General features: G+C 50.8%; 1 protein-coding gene across 1 annotated transcript in view; it reads right to left on the bottom strand.

Annotated features, from left to right (window-relative positions):
• MCF2 (MCF.2 cell line derived transforming sequence) overlaps window positions 1-18,726 on the bottom strand; it is a 50,267-nt gene that overhangs the window by 11,299 nt on the left and 20,242 nt on the right. The window contains exons 5-21 of the mRNA XM_084212823.1: window positions 17,497-17,616; window positions 16,757-16,873; window positions 15,947-16,096; window positions 13,263-13,387; window positions 12,682-12,796; window positions 12,203-12,322; window positions 9,848-10,039; window positions 8,432-8,623; window positions 8,137-8,308; window positions 5,453-5,541; window positions 4,797-4,885; window positions 4,508-4,574; window positions 2,736-2,851; window positions 2,575-2,644; window positions 2,206-2,298; window positions 1,785-1,877; window positions 731-856 (exon numbers count right to left, since the gene is read on the bottom strand). Coding sequence (XP_084068949.1) covers window positions 731-856; window positions 1,785-1,877; window positions 2,206-2,298; window positions 2,575-2,644; window positions 2,736-2,851; window positions 4,508-4,574; window positions 4,797-4,885; window positions 5,453-5,541; window positions 8,137-8,308; window positions 8,432-8,623; window positions 9,848-10,039; window positions 12,203-12,322; window positions 12,682-12,796; window positions 13,263-13,387; window positions 15,947-16,096; window positions 16,757-16,873; window positions 17,497-17,616 — 2,046 coding nt within the window. The remainder of the gene's footprint in view (window positions 1-730; window positions 857-1,784; window positions 1,878-2,205; window positions 2,299-2,574; window positions 2,645-2,735; window positions 2,852-4,507; window positions 4,575-4,796; window positions 4,886-5,452; window positions 5,542-8,136; window positions 8,309-8,431; window positions 8,624-9,847; window positions 10,040-12,202; window positions 12,323-12,681; window positions 12,797-13,262; window positions 13,388-15,946; window positions 16,097-16,756; window positions 16,874-17,496; window positions 17,617-18,726) is intronic.

The raw sequence follows: 18,726 nt of genomic DNA, 5'->3' as shown, positions 1-18,726 counted from the left end.
GCAAACAAAAAACAACAAAAAAGGGGTGAATGAAAATGTGAGAGGAGTCTCCAAACAACGACAGGACACAGGGCCAGCTCTGCTCCAGGGCAGTCCCTCTAAGAACAGTTCTTCCTGGAAGGAGCAGGGGATCTTTTGGGATGATGGCCTGGTGCCAGGGGGAGCACAGCTCATGCAGCTAGCCCAGAAGGTCAGGAACTGGAAGAACTAAAAGGAACAGAAAAACATCCAGCTCCTATGGAAGAGCATGTCAAGGGCTCTGGCTACTTTAGTGGCACAGGCAAGTGAGATTTGAGCCTGAACTGAGGTACCAGGAGATGGAATTGCCCAGGAGGCCAGGCCTGGGATCAGCAGCTCCCCTGAAACCCTTGGAAAGACAAACACTCCAACGGGAAAGGTTCAAACTGAGCCTCAGAGAGTCGTTTGTTAACTGCTGAATGGGAAATGCTACAGAAACAGCCCAGGAGAGTTATCAGGTCAGCCATGAGAACACAGAGGGGCACGCTGGAAAATACTCTAAAAAACCACAAGGTGGCAAAGCGTGGGCACTGTGCAGCTCAGGATATCCCAAACCCCAAAATCAGATGAAGATTGTCACCTGTGAGGGCTCCCTGACCCCAAACCCCTGCACAGGTTCTGTCCCAGCTCCCACTCCCACATTCTGCACACCCCCCGTGCCCAGGGCACCCCCAGCTCTGTGCCAGGGCTCTCACTGCCCAGAGCTGCTCACATCATATCCTGTGATTGAAATCTGATGCATGGAGTCATTGACTGACTTCAGCAAATCCAACATTGCAACCAGAGCTTCTTGAAGTTCCTGAACCCCATCACAGCTCGTGCTGTACTTTAGCAGCTCCTGAAAATAGAAATGGGAGAGCACGTGTTTGCACTTGAACAAAGCAGATTTTTCTACCTTGCCCAAAGTGTCCAATGCCCAGAAGTGACCTATGCTGAGTTTCTTTTTTCATGTCCCTGGAAAAAGGCTCCCTCTAAAGCACAGTCAGTATGAGGTGAGCACCAGGCCTATTTTTAATATTTCCTTAAGGATGGAGTCAGCACGGAGCAGCACCACATTCTGATCCCTTTGTGCTGTGTTTTCCTGCTTGCTAAGCTATGGCAAACGAGGCTGGGGTTGTTCATTAGTGCCAACGTGCCCTCAAAGGAGCTTGCAGCAGATGGCTGTCTTCAGACTGGCAGGCACAAGGAACAGAATTTATACAACCCAGAGCCTTCAGGTCAGTAAATGGAAGACAGAATTTTACCCCTGAGATAAAATAGGTTTCATTTCAGATCTCCTGGGCCCACCTACAGCTGCATGTATACTGATTCAGGAAGCTGGAAGGAGGTTCAGAAGCTACCACCCAAGGGTTACTCCTGCCTTACCAAGTGAGAATAACTGCACTGCCCTGCCTCAGATGGGGGGCACAGAATAAATGCATTTAAGATTACAGGTGCTATCAACACTGAGGAGAAGAGATGCAACAATTTATTTCATGCATCAGAGCCTCATGATCATCTCTGGCTCGGTCTTCTCACAAGCGCTTCTGAGGTTCTGCATCTCTGAACAGATTCAGTCTTTCTCTCCTTACAAACGGCCTGGTACAAGCACCTGTTCCTCTTCCAGGTATGTGAACATTCACCTGCACTGAAAGGCACTTCAGGACAGGCCAGGATGAGCAATGTGTCATCCAAAGCCTGGTGTGATTTACAGGTAACCTTTAATTGGAAACCAAAACCAATCTCCTCTCTCTGCTGATGGCCTTTGGAAGCAGAACAGGGAATACCTTCAGCAGGAGCTGGTACTTGGTCAGGCGCTGCACGGGTTTGAGCAGGTAGGAGTCCAGCCCCAGCTTGTGCTCCAACTTTCTCTGGCACTCCTGGAACACAGAAGTCAGACCCAGTCAGTTCTGCACCAGCTGTAAGCAGATATTCCAACAGCACAGCAGTGTGGTTCGATGGCTTCCAAGGTTTCATGTCCAAGGGTTGAATGGTACTAAGTGAATGGTACCCACAACTACAGAAATATAATAATTACATGCAAATTAACAGTGAGAGGATCTGCCCCGTGCTCCTGGGGTATGAGAAACGCCAACATTTCCTTTTGTGAGCATTCTGCACACACCACCAAGCAAACTGCAGCACTGTGGCTGCTGAGGAGGCTGTCAGGACAAGGGAGTGTCCAGGTGGGTGGGAGCAGCAGCTCACCTGGAAGAAGGAGCTCTCGGAGCACTGCCTCCACAGGGACTCGGAGCGGGGCTTGTTCTGGCAGTACTTCTCATACATCTGGAAATCCTCCCTCTGCAAGGCAAGCCACGGGCAGGTCACCCTCAGGGACCCAGCCCTGCCAGGCCAGCAGCCAGGCTGTGTGTGCTTTCACCTCTGCTGCCAGCTGTAATGTCTGCACAGCTGGGTCACAGCTGGGGCTCTGCATCTCTGCTGGCCACACACAGCCACCGCTGGCCTGAGGGCCAGGAGCCTCCCAGCCCAGCAACAGAACTGAGGTGCTGCAGTGTGACAGGCCAGGAGAAAGCCTGGCCCTGGAGTCTGCTCTAGAGGTGACAAGGATTCACCCACCCTGTCCAGGAAACAACAGCCCACTCTCTCGGGTGCTCCCAGGCAGCTTTCCAGACTGTGCAGGAAAATCCTGCAAGAGATGGGAGAAGGGACAAGAACAGCAGTGAGCAGGGTGAGCACTGCAGGATCAGCCTGGTGGAGGGAAGAGAGCAGCACCATACTTGTTGTGGAAGTCGTAGATCTCAGGCATGTTTCCAAAGAGAACATCCTTCCTGTTCCTCAGCACGGGGGGCAGCAGCATCAGCATGGCAGGGTTATCCATCTCAGCTCTGTAGCCCTGCCAATGAGAAAGGGCTCACACTCAGCTGCCACCTCCCCTAAGGCAGGTGAAAAGGGGACATGAACAGACTTTCAATATGATCTAAGTGCACTATCCCTTTTATTCCCTGGTTTTTGGTCTCTAAATCCCTGGTTTCAGTCCCTGGGCACACGGGGCTGTGGTCCAGAAGGGAATGGAGTGGGACAGCTCCCCTGGGGCTGGCAGCACTGCAGAGATGCTCCAATTCTCCAAAGACAAACCAGCCTGGCTGCAGGAGAGGAGCCCCAGGAACGCACGTGTGGGGAGAAGAGGGGGCACAGGAGGGGCAGGGTGTGTGTGCAGCTCCACACCAGAGCCAGCAGGAGAGCTGCAAACCAGGGACAGCTCGAGATCAGATCCAGCATCCACGGGCTTTGTGCTCCTGCCCAGGATGTGCTGAGCTCTGGTGCTGCTCTCCTCAGTGCTCCAGGAATTCTGGGCTCTGGGGAGGAGCTGGAAGGGACAACACTGCAATACCAACTGCTGGCTAGAATCAGGAGACAGTGCAAAGCTCCCCAGAGTACCAGCCCACCACTGCACCAGACATGGCAAATCTCCTCAGTGCAGGGCAGGGAGCAGGCACAGCCAGGGCTCAGCACCAGAGCGCAAAGAGGCCCCAGGAATGCCAAAAGCCACAGCTCAGGCTGGCCCTGCTGCTCACCAAGGGCTGCACAGAACTGAGCCCCTTCAACATGGGCAGCCAAAATGTGTTCAGTATGTACAGCACATCTCCTCTGGCTTCCCCAACTCATCTCTCACACTCACTGGGTTGGAATCAATATTCCTCACACTAAGCAGGCATTTTGTACTTGATTAAGGATGCAATAGATGATAAGTATCTGGAAAATTAGTCATTTTCATTTAAGGCCAGCAAGCAGGCTTCCCTCTTTAAAGGCAATACTATTTTCAGAAAACTGAAGTCTATCTGTCCATTTTTCTCTATCCAGATCGATGTGCACAGCAATAAATCTGGGTACCTGCACCTGCTTCATCACAGAGAGTGTGCTTTAACAAAAAGCCCAATCAGGGCAGGGAAACTACTGCAGCCACTACCTGCAGGCCAAGAGATTGATATCCTGCTTGCTCCTGGGTGAGAGAAATGGGAAGGGGGAAGCTATTTAACACCCAGCTTGTTTTGGCCATCAGCAGGAGTTATTTTGGAATAAAGTAGTAATGTCTAAAACGACAGTATGAGAAATCATTATCTGCTTTCTAAAGCAATGTGCTTCATACAGTCACCATTTCACAGTACTGAGACAGGATTCTCCCAAGGATAAAACACAAGCTGCTTCCTTTTGTCTCCTAAAGGTAAAGGAAATTAAGGAACAGTCAAAAGAAACAGCTTTTTGTATATTTTACAGGCACTCCTGAGGCTAATTACCAGTGCTTTTGTGTACAAACAGAAGGGTTCTCCTTCACTGCAGACGAAAAGCTCATCCTGACACCAACTGTTCCTGCAGATGCCTCCAACAAAGAAAACCTAAGGAGCAAACTTGAGCATTTCTGCCTGGATTGGGATCTGGCAGTCTGGTGGAAGCCTGCCCTGCCACATCCTGGCTCGGTCTGACAGGGTGGCAGGTGCCCTTCTGTACCAGCCCCAGGGACCAGCAATGAGAACCTGCAGAGGTCACTCACCATCAGAACAGTGAAGAGCTCCTCCACATACACTCTCTCTGTTTCTATAAGCTCATTTATGACGTGGCTAAAATGAAAAAAAAAATAGAAGTGTATTATTTAATGTCTGTGAAAAGCCCCACAGGTGATCAGTGCAGTGCAAGGAGCCCAAACCATTGTGTGAGCCCATTAATAACCAGGAGGCAAAAGCAGGAGATGACACCTGGGTCAGGCTGCAGGAACACAGGGATGGGCAAGGACTGGCCACAAACAAACATCCTTTAGGTGATCTAAGGGGGTGAGTGCTTACCCTTTCAGCACATCCAAGCTGTCCTCACTGTCTGAAATGAAATACTGCAAGGAATTCCTCTTCTCCTGGTAGTCATGCATGACCTCGATCTGGAGGGGACAGGGGAGGCACCGGGCAGAGCTCAGAGCTGCAGCAGGGCCTGCAGGGGCAGCAGGAGCCCAGCCCTGCTGCAGCTCCTGGGGAAGGATGAAAGGTTCTTACAAGGTTCTTCCTTGTAAGAACCCCTGGGCAGCTAAGCTCAGAAGGGAATAACATGCAATGGGGAGCCAAAAATTCCCAGAAATTACTCTGCTCCATGAATCTGAAATACTGGTAACAACTCATTAGTGAGGAGGCAGAGAACAGTTCCCACAGGGGAAATATCTGTGTATGGGGATGTTTCCTAATGCACACCTCTGATACGTGAGAAATAACTTCAGGGAACAACACACAGGAAATGGGTACCCAGATATTGTAAAATCAGTCCAGCCAGAGCTCAGCTGTTGGACTAATCCAACTGAACCCCAGGCACACAAGAGGGTTTGGGTTTGCTTCAGCTTTTTAAAAGGCAAAAGAAAAAAAAGAAAATAAAGAGAGCAAATCCAAAGTATGCTCAATCTTTAGAGCAGTTTCACTTTTTCCATAAAACCAACTCAGATTCCATGAATAATTTTTACCTTGCGAGAACTTGGAGTTTTTCTTGAAGTTTTCTTCCCAGGGAGAGAGAGATCAAATGAAAATTTCAAACTGGAATTAAAATCTACACCTTGGATAAAAAAAGGAGAATTACAAAATGTACATCTATGGTGAAGGGGATTCTTCAGACAGAAACTAATAAGTCAGGAAGAAAAATGGGATACACTTTAAGAATAATTAGTTAGCTAGTACTAATAGCAAACTGACAAAATAAAGGGTGTTTATCCCAAACAATACTGATTGCACATAGCACATCCCACAGTCATAAAGTACAAATATTTAGGAAAAACAAAATGCCCTCTAAGGGAACACAGTTATCAAAACCTAACAAAGTCTCTGAAGCCTGAGCATATGATAACAGCAAAAACAATAAAAGCAAATAAACCACAAAAAAAGAACACCCCCTACTAGGACACTGTTTTAAAGTCCTTTTATGAACCTAGGACAAGGTGCTCAGCTGTAATAAACTGTTTGTCCATCTTGCACAAATTTATTGATATTGTCAGTACATAATTACAAGTTGCAGTTGAGCTACAGAGGTGAACTGGAAGCTCAAAAATAAAGCACCAGTCCCTCAGTGAGCTCCATGACATCATTCCAACCCGTTGTAAGAAAAGGTGGGGGTGCTGGAGGGGCTCAGAGGGCAGCCTGGTGCGGGAGCCCCTGCCCAGCTGGGAGGCGAGCTGCTGCAGGTGAGCACAGCCTGGCCTTGCAGGGGTCACCTGAGAGCTCTGCCTGCTGCACACAGCCCCCAGGTGGGCAGGGGGGCCCACCACACCTGAGCACCCAAAGGAGGGGAGGACTTGCCACTGGTCCTGCTCAGAGACTGCCCTGGGAGGAAGGACACACGGATTTGGGATGGGACATGGGCACCAGCTCCTCTTGCAAGAGGGACTCTGCTCCAGCACTGCCACAGCCTGCAGTGCCACTTCTGCACATCCCACTACACCTGAGGGCTCAGGGTGGGACAGATTTACCCTTCCCCCCTCCCCACCTCCAAAAAAAATAGCTTAAAAATCGGAACCACATTTCTCAGTCAGGCTTCAAATCCATGGCAAAGATAAAAGAGGAAGCATCTGTCCTCAGCCAGAGACAGAAGGGGGGAATGGGGCACAGAAAGATAAGGAAGAAGGGAACAGAGGACAAAATGATGTGCTCAGAGCTGGTTTGGTTTCCAGCCCCACCACAAACCCACCCATGTCAAAGCACTGCCAGCAGAGCTCAGCGTGTGCCTTTGACACTGCCCATCAGGCCTGCAGCCCTGCAGCAGTTTGATGTTTGCTATCAAACAGACTTCATTAAAAAGCTCTCTTGTCATGATCTCTCCAAAGAGGAGCCTTTTGTCTTTGCCACACTTGATCATTGCTTCAGGAGGAGGATTAATGCAGCACACCTGTGCTTTGCAGGTGACCGAGTGCCTCTGCCAGGAAAACCTGCGTCGCACAAAGGCATCAAAACAGTCCAGCTGAGTGATGGTGATCTCACAACAGCCACAGAGGTGACCACCCGTTTATCCTACTCTTTAGGTCAATCATTTGTCTTTAACCCTTTCCTCTTTCCAGAAAGCTGGCAAAGCTGTGCTAGGTAAAATGGGCAATGCTCTAGTTTGGAGACTCAGAGCTTTGACTGATTGAGGAAAGGGCTTCAGAAGGTCATGTGCTTTGGAGAGGGTGGCATCAGCCTGGGAACAGGAAATCTGGGATTTATTTGCTGCACTGGCCTGCATCTTGAGGAGCTTAATTTCCCTCATTGCATCCAGCTTCATTCCCACCCCTCACTTGGCAATTTCCATTTCTCATTCCCTGAACTGAAGCTGCTTTTGCTGCTGTATGACACCTGCTTCAACTCACCATAACCAATATTTGTTAATTCATCACAAAACCCTTGTGTTAAACACAAAAGTTTAATTGCTTTTATGGAGTCAGATCATTGAATTTAATAATCTGACATAATTTAGCAAGTCCCTGGTTGAAAATACATGGATGCTTTGGAATCTCTTTTAATTCTGCCTGGTACACTCAGGCCTGCCAAGGATGAGACTTTTAATGTAATCATTTAAAGCTAACATGGTGCCACATCCCATTACCAAAACTAAGGCAGAACATTCAGTGACCTCAGTTCAATGAGACTCTGTAACTTTATGGGCATTAATTATTCCACAAGTGGGATTTAGGGAAGACACCCTGAAGGAATCAAAAGGAGTTAAGCATCCAGCTCGTTTCTGTTCATGAGATTTGAGCTCCTCATTTCTCCAAGCTCCTTTGCAAACATCAGTCTGACTTCATGTCAATTCCAGCTCAAGACAGCCACAGAGAATAGGCAAGCTAAGTAATTGATAGACCTTGCCCTTTTTTCCCTGTAGTATTAACTCACCAGTTTCCAGCCCAGCAGGATGCCAGTAACTGCAGGTGTGCACTACTTACAGCTCTTTTTTCACCGAGTGGGAAGCGGAAATAAATAACAAGCAACCAACTTCATCCTTCCCACAGGTATGGGAGCACAAACACTGGGAAGGTAATAAATCACCGATATCTACTGAACACTCTCCAATAATTCTCTATCTGCCAGCAAAGTTTAGTCAGCCTCTCCAAACCATCCTCAGCCTTACTCTTCCTGCCTCACAGCAAAGTTGTCAGCGCAAAGGCCACAGCTCAGGGTGTTTTACCGTGCTTAGGAGAGAACAGGGGTGACTTGGCGCGGGGTGGGGTCTCTGGCCGAGGAGCCACGAGCTGCACGGGCCGCACGTGCTTGTCCAGCAGCCTCCTGAAGCAGCACTGCCTGCTCTCAAACATGCCACGAACACTCTCCAGCTTCGCCTGCACCGCCTGCACCTGGCCCTGCAGAGAGCCAAGAGCAGAGCCACAGGCAGCATCAGCTCACCCTGAGCCGAGCAGAGAGCTGCCAGGCTGCCAGGCTGCCACACGCCCCAGCCTGCTCCCCGCTCCTGGGGAGCCGCTTACCTTCAGCTCAGGTGTCAAAACCGACTCAAAATCGTCCTGCAGGGCTTGGGGATCACAGTTCAAGTAGGATGAAGAGCTCTCAAGAAATCTTTCTATGTCCTGGAGTGCTTTCTGGGCGCCCTCTTTAGACTGGCACTTGTCCATCTGCTGGTTGGCGAGCAGGTAGGCACCTTCATCGCAGCACTGCAGAGCCTGGGGACAGCACAGGCAGTGAGAGCCTCCAGGCACCCCCCTGGCACGAGGCTCTCCTGAGAGCATCTCTGACCGCCTCTGGAGCAGCCAGCAGCACTCCCAAAGAGCTCAGCACTTCCTGGGCTTTCATCAGAAAGCACAAAGCCACATTTTTGCTGTAAGGTGACTGCAACCCTCAACAGACCCAGCCAAGCTGTACCTGCTAAAATCAGTGCTGTACCTGCCATGGAGGTACTGGTGCACAGCTGACCCCAGGGATAAGCAGGTGTTTATCTCTCCAGCTGGGAAAGCTGAAGTGGGCACTTTGCAGCTTACAGGGAGGCTGGCAGGTTTCCTGAGGCTCAGTGCAGACCTGAGCTGGGGCTCACTGGTACTCACACACTGATGCTCCAGCCAAGAACAACAGAGAATTTCCAGTGCTGTGAACGGGACAGGAGACATGGAGAGCAGGACCATGCTCCAGCACAGCCCCAAGCCAGACCCCAGGCACCAGCCAGGCCTGCAAGGAGCCCAGGAGAGGCCCCTGTCCTGCAGCTGAGAGGCTGCCAAGGAACTGCGTCCCACAGATCAGCACAGTGCTGAGGTGGAACACACAGAGAGGAAAAAGGAGCTCCCCAGTTCCCTGAAACAGGGAAATGGAACAGGGTCAAAATTCACCGCTTCTCTTAATTGGCCTCAAGCACATTACAGCCGTGTGCCTTCTGGCCTAATTAGCGTGAATTTCCCGAAATGAATATTTGATGCTGATTAAGATATCAAAGAGCGTCGGAGCCACATGACTCCACTTCCATGCTAGCACATAGCAGCTGTGCCTATCTACCAATCTGTCACCTTATTTCACACTCAGCTATGTTCATTCTTAATAAATGATTCAGAAAAAGGGGCTGGAGTTTATGTGAGAGCATCACCTCTGTCCCACTGGGCAGGAAAACCTCCAAAGTCAATGAATACATGGACGTAGCATGAAAGCACCATCAAGAGCAGCAGCTGAGCTTGGTGTTCTGTGGAGATGCCCAGCTCTTTCTGCTGCCCTCACAGCAGCAGCAGACACCTGTTTGCTGACTTCCCAGCCAAGGGACTCCTCCAGCCTCTGGGGAACACCTCCCTACCATTAACTGTGAAGAAAAGCTGCAAATTCCAGATGCTTCCAGCGAAGAAGAGAGGCCAAGCCCATGGAGAAGCTAACCAAGCATCTCCTCAGAGCCCAGTGTCTCTGAACTCTACCTGCTGGAGGCGGGTGTGGAGCTCCAAGGTCTTCTGCAGGCGCAGCTGCGTCCTCTTGCAGTGCTCGGCCAGGAGGTCGCAGTGGTGCCGCAGCTCATTGCACTGCTGGCAGATCAGGTTCAGGGCGTAGTGGTGGTTGGCTGCCAGCTGGTGCCCGTGCAGGATCACCACCTGAGCCTTCCCTATCAGCTCCTGCAGGAAGGGGAGAGCCCAGGCTGGCACTCAGAAGTGGTGCCAAGGTGCCCCCACACACCAGCGTGCCCTCCCAGCTCACAGGGCTCAGCCGTGTAGGAGTGTGCTCCTTGCTGATAGAGTGACAAAATTATCCTTTGTCCCCTTAAAAGGAAATAAGCCCAGAAGTTTCTCTCCTCTATTAAGTGAAAAGACACTTCATAGGACCTGGGGGACTTCACCTCAAACTTAAGGACAGCTAATTGGACAGAAGCCAAAAAGTCCCACCTGGGTAATTAAGTAGAAGAAGAAGATAACAAAGAAACTAATGGCTTTTGTGGGGTGTTTTACCAGGAGCAAGGACCTCTTGCACCTGGCTCGGTTTTTCTGTTTGTTATTTTGCCTTTTATTAAACCTTTTTGTTTCCAACACTGCAACAGAAGCCATCCTGCTGATTTTTATGCCTCCAAGGATAGCTGAGTTATCTGGGGTGTTATAGGCCTCCAAGAGCTTATTAGACCTGGCTCAAAGAAGTTACCATAACACAGCCACTCGTGGAGATGCTGCCATCAGCACAAAATGGTACCCACCATCTGGGGAGAAAAACCCTTCTATCCATACAGAGGATGAAGAAGAAAAGAGTATTTCAGCAAAGCAGCAAGGCTGTGAGTGCCTGCTGGCAGTGCATCCCTGCCCCTCCAGGAGCCACACCCTGAACAGACTGCAGCTGAGTCCAGTTCAGGCCCACCATGCTCCCAAGCATCAAAGGCAATTGGAGCAGTTAAGGTCTACCTTGATGCCAAGAACACAGGACCTTTTCTGCACTCCTCAGTCAGTGTAATGGCTCTGGTTTCTCCAGGGCTGGGATGGCTCACATACCTGCCTGGCTTTTTGATCCTCCTCCCTCTCTCCATAAACATTTCTTCCAAATGGCCGACTAGCCTCAGACCTTTCTCTAGAACTCTTCTGTGCCAAGACCCCTCAGGATTTCTCTGCTGACCCTGGCCCAGGTGCCCAGCACATCCCTTTGCAAAGGTCACATCCTTAGCTGGGCTCCTGTGAATCATTTCTCTTCACTCTTCTTTCCCCTACATCTCTCAGTCTTCACCCATATGTTATGTTCAAGTCCCAGACATGTCAGGATACAACTTTTTTGCAACTCCATGTGCCTGGTAACAAGTTTCTGCCTATTAGCACAGCTAAAGCACTTAAAATATAAATAATTCTTCTTCCAGCTCATTAAATCCCACGCCTCCCCCACGTTCAGACATTTATCTGTTCCGGATTTTCACGGTGGCTCAGCAATTTATTTTAACTCTGATAATTAAACACCCTGTTTCTGGCTTTTAGAGTGATCACAGCCTTGCTGCTCAGAGCAGAGACATGAAATCAATCCTTTCATGCAGCACTCACCAGCAAATTACAGAGCCAGGTGATTTCACGAACACCTCCTACCACACATACAGAATGTGGCTCTGGTCTTTCATGGGTGCTGCTTCTGTGCAAGGCCATCCTACCTGAGCCATGTTATCCCACCTGAGCCATGCCATCTCCCCTGAGCCACGCCATCCCCCCTGAGCCATGTTATCCCACCTGAGCCATGCCATCTCCCCTTAGCCATGTTATCCCACCTGAGCCACGTTATCCCCCCTGAGCCATGCCATCTCCCCTTAGCCATGTTATCCCACCTGAGCCACGTTATCCCCCCTGAGCCACGCCATCCCCCCTGAGCTATTCCATCCCACCTGAGCCACGCCATCCCCCCTGAGCCATGCCATCCCCCCTGAGCCATGCCATCCCCCCTGAGCCATGCCATCTCCCCTGAGCCATGCCATCTCCCCTGAGCCACGCCCATCCCCCCTGAGCCACGCCCATCCCCCCTGAGCCATGCCATCTCCCCTGAGCCATGTTATCCCACCTGAGCCACGCCATCTCCCCTGAGCCATGCCATCTCCCCTGAGCCATGCCATCCCCCCTGAGCTATGCCATCCCACCTGAGCCATGCCATCCCCCCTGAGCCACGCCATCTCCCCTGAGCCATGCCATCTCCCCTGAGCCATGCCATCCCCCCTGAGCTATGCCATCTCCCCTGAGCCATGTTATCCCACCTGAGCCACGCCATCTCCCCTGAGCCACGCCATCCCCCCTGAGCCATGCCATCCCACCTGAGCCATGCCATCCCACCTGAGCCATGCCATCGAAGTGCTCCAGGTCCTTGAGCCTCTGCTTCACCTGGGGGATGCTGTCACCAGTGTCAGGCAGCTCCGCCTGCTGAGCCATTAAAAATTCAATGGCATTCTTCACCTGGACACAGAGAAGAAAATTGCTGCAAAAGGATACAAAGCACAGGCAGGAAAGCAGTCTGAGCCCAAAATTAATCACACTTGAGCTACAATTGCTAAATCCAATAATACAACTAGTGTCCAAGAACTAATTTCTAAATACAAAGATGCTTCCATCAGCAGAATCCACACGACTGCAGGGCAGTGGTACCTAAATTAGCTCTCAGGGAGGAAGCACAGCCGTCTCCCCAGGCTAGCCAGCCCTGCCACAGCCAAGGAACAGCAGCATAAATTAAACACTCTCAAAATAAAAGCCCAAGAACTTCTCTCCTTCAGATCTCCAACTCTCTCTTCTGCCAAGGGAAGCACATCCGATCCTACCTCTTGAAAACTTTGTTCAAACTTCCAGAGTTGTAAATATTGTTCCATTTTTAACTGGTGCTTTTCCCAGAAGCCATCAAAAGCAGTCTCCATCTCACGCAGCTGACCAAGCAACCTTGGGCACAGAAAAAGGACAAGATTGGGACAATTTGCAAACAGGGGACAAGCAGAGAGGGACAAGAGCTAGAGAACACTTACACAGGTCTTCTGGACCCAAGGTCTCAGAAGAAGCCAACAGACATGTAAAGGTTGCTTGAGATGATCCCAGAGAGAGATTTATTGAAGTCAGCACTGCAGAGCAGTGTGATCACACATCTGTGTGAAGCAGTTGTTGCTATCTCCATTTATCTGGGTGAAACCTGGGGGCTGGCAGGGAGAGCCCTGCATCTGCTCCACAGCCTCATCATAGCAGTGGGGATGGAGATCAGAGCAAGTCAAAGTCAGGAGAGAAGTCACCCAGCAATCTGATGGACTGGAGCAAAATCCTGGTATCTTTGTCTTTGAGAGGTGACCTAAACAACACACCCACACCTAAATGACCTGAGTGAAAACCAGGGGAATTAGGAACACAGTGCACTCACCGATTCACCGTCTCCCAGTCCCCAGGCCTCTCCTGCTGCTGGTCCTCACTGCATTCCCCTGAGTCTGGCTCTTCAAAACTGCTCAAAAGCAACTTTCCCTCTTTTGTGACTGCTGTGATATCTTCCTGTATAACACAAAACATTTCTCATTCAGGCTGTCCATGTGAGGTAAGGATAAGGCATTTTGTGTTTTGTCTGACTTAGTTTCCCTGTGTGAAGCAAAGCAGCAATAGCCAACAGACCAAAGGACTCCCAGCAGATGTTTCAGTCCTCCTAACATGGAATTAACCCTTGGAGCTGCACGAGGCTGAGCCATGGATGGGTCACCAGGCTGGGTGGAAAGTGCCACACATGAATACACCAGGCCACAAAATGACTCAGGAGGCCAGCACTGCCCCAGCTCTCTCCTGATGAGCAGTGGGGCTGGTGTGAGACACCTGTCCACAAGTTCCTGTCTTCAAGCAAGATTTTCCCCAGCTTGAAGGCTGTGGAAGGCTTCTCCAGCAAGGTCAGCAGAGAAGGTTGTAAGAGGAGCATCCCATGGGGAACAAAGCCAGGACTGAGCCCACATAGCAGCACTCAACCTCTCTTAGGGAAATTTAAACCCTTGGGGTCCTCATCAGCATCAGCTGAGGGGCTTTGTGCTGGCTGGGCTCAGCCCCAAAGCAAACATGTGCACTGAGTCATTTTCAGGACAAAGAGGCCAAAGACAGAAATGAGGAGAGAGAAAACACATGTGAGCTGAGGTGGCAGAGGCCCTGAAGGAGTGACCTGTGTCTGGTTCCATTGCAGAGCCTGGCCTAGAGGGCTAAGAGCCCTCCTAGGACATGGCCAGGTTTCTACTGCAAGAGAAACAATGGCAAAATCTCTTCAGGGAGAGGATTCAGAAAGCACAGACTTGGTTCAGCGTCTGCCTGCCCCAGAGAGCTCCCAGCAGCCCAAACACACCATCAGCCCCAGCAGCAGGACACAGCTGCAGGAACATCCCCTCTCCCAGTGTGCAGTGCCAGCTGCAGCCCTGTCACTGAAACACCCTGCAGGTGACCTCAAGGCAAACCCCATCTCCTGACACTGCCCAGGAGGGAGACCCAGCAGGGAAATGATGCAGCATGCTTTAGACTGCAGGGGGCTGGTATTTATCCCCTGACCCCTCACTCTGCACAGCCCTGCTCCTCCTTTGACTCAAAGCCACTCATTGTCTATACAGCAAAGGGGCCTGACTGTCAAACAGGTGCTGACCTGACTTTTCCTGTTCAGTACAGCAGTGGGGTTGATTTCTTAGTTACTCTGTTTAATTAATTTCTGTCATGTTTTCATTGTGCTTGATGCCAGTTTCTGCTCAGCATCACAGCTACAGAGATTATTCTGATTTACTAAATATTTGAATTCAGGAATCCACTGTACCAGTCCTGGGGCTGTCATGAGAGAGACAAGGATCCCATGTCACCACAATCTGTGAACAGTTTCTCATCTGCCTTTGTGTTTCATGGTCTTAGAAGGAACAAAAGAAAAAAACCAATAGACCTCACTTCTGACAAAAGCCAACGAGTGGGTTTGATATCTGAAATTAATAGATGAGGAATTAAAAGCACCAGATGGCTTGTACTGAGTGCTGCTGTGCTTTCTACGCAAATGAAAACACGTGATGTGTTTTATTTCTCCACAGAGAGGGCACTTCTGGCTGGTTCTACACTGCTGAACCACCCTGTGGGGCTGGTATCTGCCCCCTGCACTGTGGCCACTGTCCTGAGCACAAGGCTGAAGTCACTGAGTCAAGTTGCAATAGATCTAGCTGCTATTTCATATTACTCTCTTCATTTTCAAAGAGATGGAGGCCCATTGACAGTATCTATAATGATACTTTCTGAACATGCACACATGTATTTATGCCTACACATAGCACAGCTTGGACGACATTTTCAGTATTTCTTGGAGGCAGCTTTCTGGGAACTCGCTGTCACATGAATGACAAATGATTATAAATTAAAATAGATACAATTCTTTGACTTAGGTAAATGAAACCTGTCACAAAGCAAAGGAGCTCATTCTTCAGCCCCACAGAACAACTATGAACACAGTGATTGCTCCTGAAGGAAGGGTTTGGGGTCTGTGCTGCTCCCTGGAAGGTGCAGGAGCACCAAAGACAACAGGCTGATAAAGCAGCAGCTGGCTGCTTTGACTTCTATGATAATATTAATCACAAATCCCCCGGGCCATACCTTGAGCTGGCAGTGCCCTGGCCATGCCCTGGCCATACCTTGAGCTGGCAGTGCCCTGGCCATACCCCTGGGCCATACCTTGAGCTGGCAGTGCCCTGGCCATGCCCTGGCCATACCTTGAGCTGGCAGTGCCCTGGCCATGCCCTGGCCATACCCTGGGCCATACCTTGAGCTGGCAGTGCCCTGGCCATACCCTGGGCTATACCTTGAGCTGGCAGTGCCCTGGGCCATACTCCTGGGCCATACCTTGAGCTGGCAGTGCCCTGGGCCATACCCTGGGCCATACCTTGAGCTGGCAGTGCCCTCACCATGCCCTGGCCATGCCCTGGGCCATACCTTGAGCTGGCAGTGCCCTGGCCATACCCCTGGCCATACCCTGGGCCATACCTTGAGCTGGCCATGCCCTGGGCCATACCCTGGGCCATACCTTGAGCTGGCAGTGCCCTGGCAGTGCCCTGGCCATACCTTGAGCTGGCAGTAGCGCTCGGTGCGCACGGCCAGCAGGCGCTCGATGGAGTACATGTCCTCGGGCAGCTCCGCCTCGGCCAGCTCGGTGCCGAAGCACTGCAGCATCTGGGCAATGTCCTTCACCGTCAGGGCAAAGCTCTCGATGGCCTGCAGGGACACAGCGACTGCACTCAGCCGGGCTCAGCGCCGCCCCGCAGCTCCTCGGGGCTGAGCGGTGCCAGGGCAGCCCAGCAGCTCTGAGACAGCCGGGCGGGGCGTCCAGCACACAGAGAGAGCATCCCACTGTAACCCAGCCCGCCATCCACCTGGACACAGCATCCCCGGGAAACTGAGTGCACAAAGACACACAGCAAGGCACAACTCCTGAGACACACAGCAAGGCACGACTCCTGACTCCTGGCAATAGGAAAGTTCTTGCAAAAGGAAAGAAATAAACCTGACTGGAAATTTTCTGAATTCTCTGCATTTGGTCAGTGTGCAGTAGGCAGTCTGACTGCCCTGCTTCCCAAACACAGTTCTGATATTAATCACATTAAGCAACCGTTATTAACAAAAAGGCCTATTTGGTATCTCCCATTAAGGGAACTCTAATAAAGATTTAAAAAGCCAGATCTTTCAGGAGCAGTTTCAACAGGAGCCTGAGGGAGCCAATCATCCTACAAACCAATCAAAGCCTAACCCCCCTTGGCTCCTGTGCACGTGTGATCTAGGAGGTGCTTTGGGGGCTCCCTTCAGCCCCCCAGTGCTCAGTGCCTGACTGCAGACCTTCCCCAGGGAGCCCCAGCTGTCCCAGGCAGCCCCACTCACCGTCCTGAAGATGACCCACTCGCTGTGGCAGTACTCCAGGGTGCCCCCCAGCTCCGGGGTCAGCTGCTGCTCCTCGATGTACGTCAGCAGGTCACTGACCGAGCTCAGCATCACCACCTGCACACACACAGGGGCTGTGTCACCTGGGCCACCCTCCTGCCCCACACTGACCCCACAGTGACCCTACACTGACCAAGCTCAGCATCACCACCTGCACACACACGGGGGCTGTGTCACCTGGGCCACCCTCCTGCCCCACACTGACCCCACAGCACCGAGCTCAGCATCATCACCTGCACACACACAGGGCCTGTGTCACCTGGGCCACCCTCCTGCCCCACACAACCCCCTGATGCACCTCAAACTCTGCTCTACATCCTATTCTGGAGCTGAGCTTCCTCCTTACACTTATGGCTTAACACAGCTCTGTGCCAGGCTCTGAGCACACACAGCCGTGCACACACAGCTCTGAGCACACACAGCTCTGTGCCATGCTCTGAGCACACACAGCATTGCACACACAGCTCTGAGCACACACAGCAGTGCACACACACAGCTGGGCACACCCAGCTCTGTGCCAGGCTCTGAGCACACACAGCCGTGCACACACAGCTCTGAGCACACACAGCTCTGAGCACACACAGCTCTGAGCACACACAGCAGTGCACACACACAGCTGGGCACACCCAGCTCTGTGCCAGGCTCTGAGCACACACAGCAGTGCACACCCAGCTCTGTACCGGTAACTTGAGCAGGAAATCCTCCTGGCTGAAGCGGAAGCCGATGTCGGTGAAGGTGCGCTGGAAGAACCCCGTGGGCCGCAGCACCATCACCAGGTGCAGGTTCCCTGGGAAGGATGCCTGCAAAGAAACACAGACAGCATTCACCCTGGGCAGTGGCAGCTCCTACAGCAGCTTCCAACGCACTGAAAACAGGGGAATAATTCTGTTTTAGGGTTTTTTTTCTTATTTTCAAAACAGGAGGGTGTGCCATTCACATTCTCTGAAAAATCCCTTTCCCCAGGGTTTTTCCCCTGGGAAACTGAGAAGCATCAGAGAAAAGGAAAACAATTCTTATCTCATTTGCTTTTCCTGTGCTGTGCTCATGTGGAATGTGTCTGGAGATTGTTCACCCACAGGTGATTGTTCCATTGCATTCTGCTGTGAGCTGTTTTCACTCTTTGGCCAGTCAGGGCCAAGCTGTGTCAGGACTCTGGAGAGAGTCACGAGTTTTCATTATTATCTTTTAGCCTTCTGTAACTATCCTTCCTGTATTCTTCAGTATAGTTTAGTTTAGTATTCTTTAATATATTATAGTATCATAAAATAACAAATTAGCCTTCTGAGGACATGGAATCAATTTCATCATTCCTTCCTGCCACGGGGCGCCCTGCAAATGCAACAGGAGGGAGATGCTGGGAGTGCCTCAGAGAAATGGGATGCAACTGCAGCAGGGCTGTCCAGCCCCCCTCCTTTGGAGCAGGCAGGAGGTCAGCCCTGCTCCTTGGAGGCACACTTGTTATAAACTTTAATAATACAGATACTGTTCATCATTATAACTTGGGGACTGAAATGACAACCTAGCAGGGAGCAGAGGGATGGGAACATTGAGAGGAATGACAGATTGAGGAAGCAAAATTTATTGCCAAACTTGCTAATCATCCCATAACTGCATGAAGCACACTTGTCTTGTCCTTGGTAATTACCAGGCAACATTTAATTTGTGGCAAGAATTTGGAATTTCCTGTCTACACTGCTGGAGCCTTTTTTCAAGCATATGGTTGGCAGGTGCATTTTTAAATAGATCTGTGAAAAGGGTTCTTGAGAATGAAAAAGAATTTTTAAGAAAGTAGAAGTTGCATCATTAAATTATGGATAAGCGCACGATGCAAAGACTTGAGTTAATTAAGACATGATTTGCTCTGAGATCCTGCCAGGCCAGGTCACATTTCCCTCCTCCTTATAGCATCC

Source organism: Fringilla coelebs (assembly GCF_963513975.1).
Source record: "Fringilla coelebs genome assembly, chromosome: 11".
Classification (NCBI taxonomy): Eukaryota; Metazoa; Chordata; class Aves; order Passeriformes; family Fringillidae; genus Fringilla; species Fringilla coelebs.
Note: the sequence above shows the minus strand (reverse complement) of the source record. Positions and strands in the feature narration are given on the sequence as shown.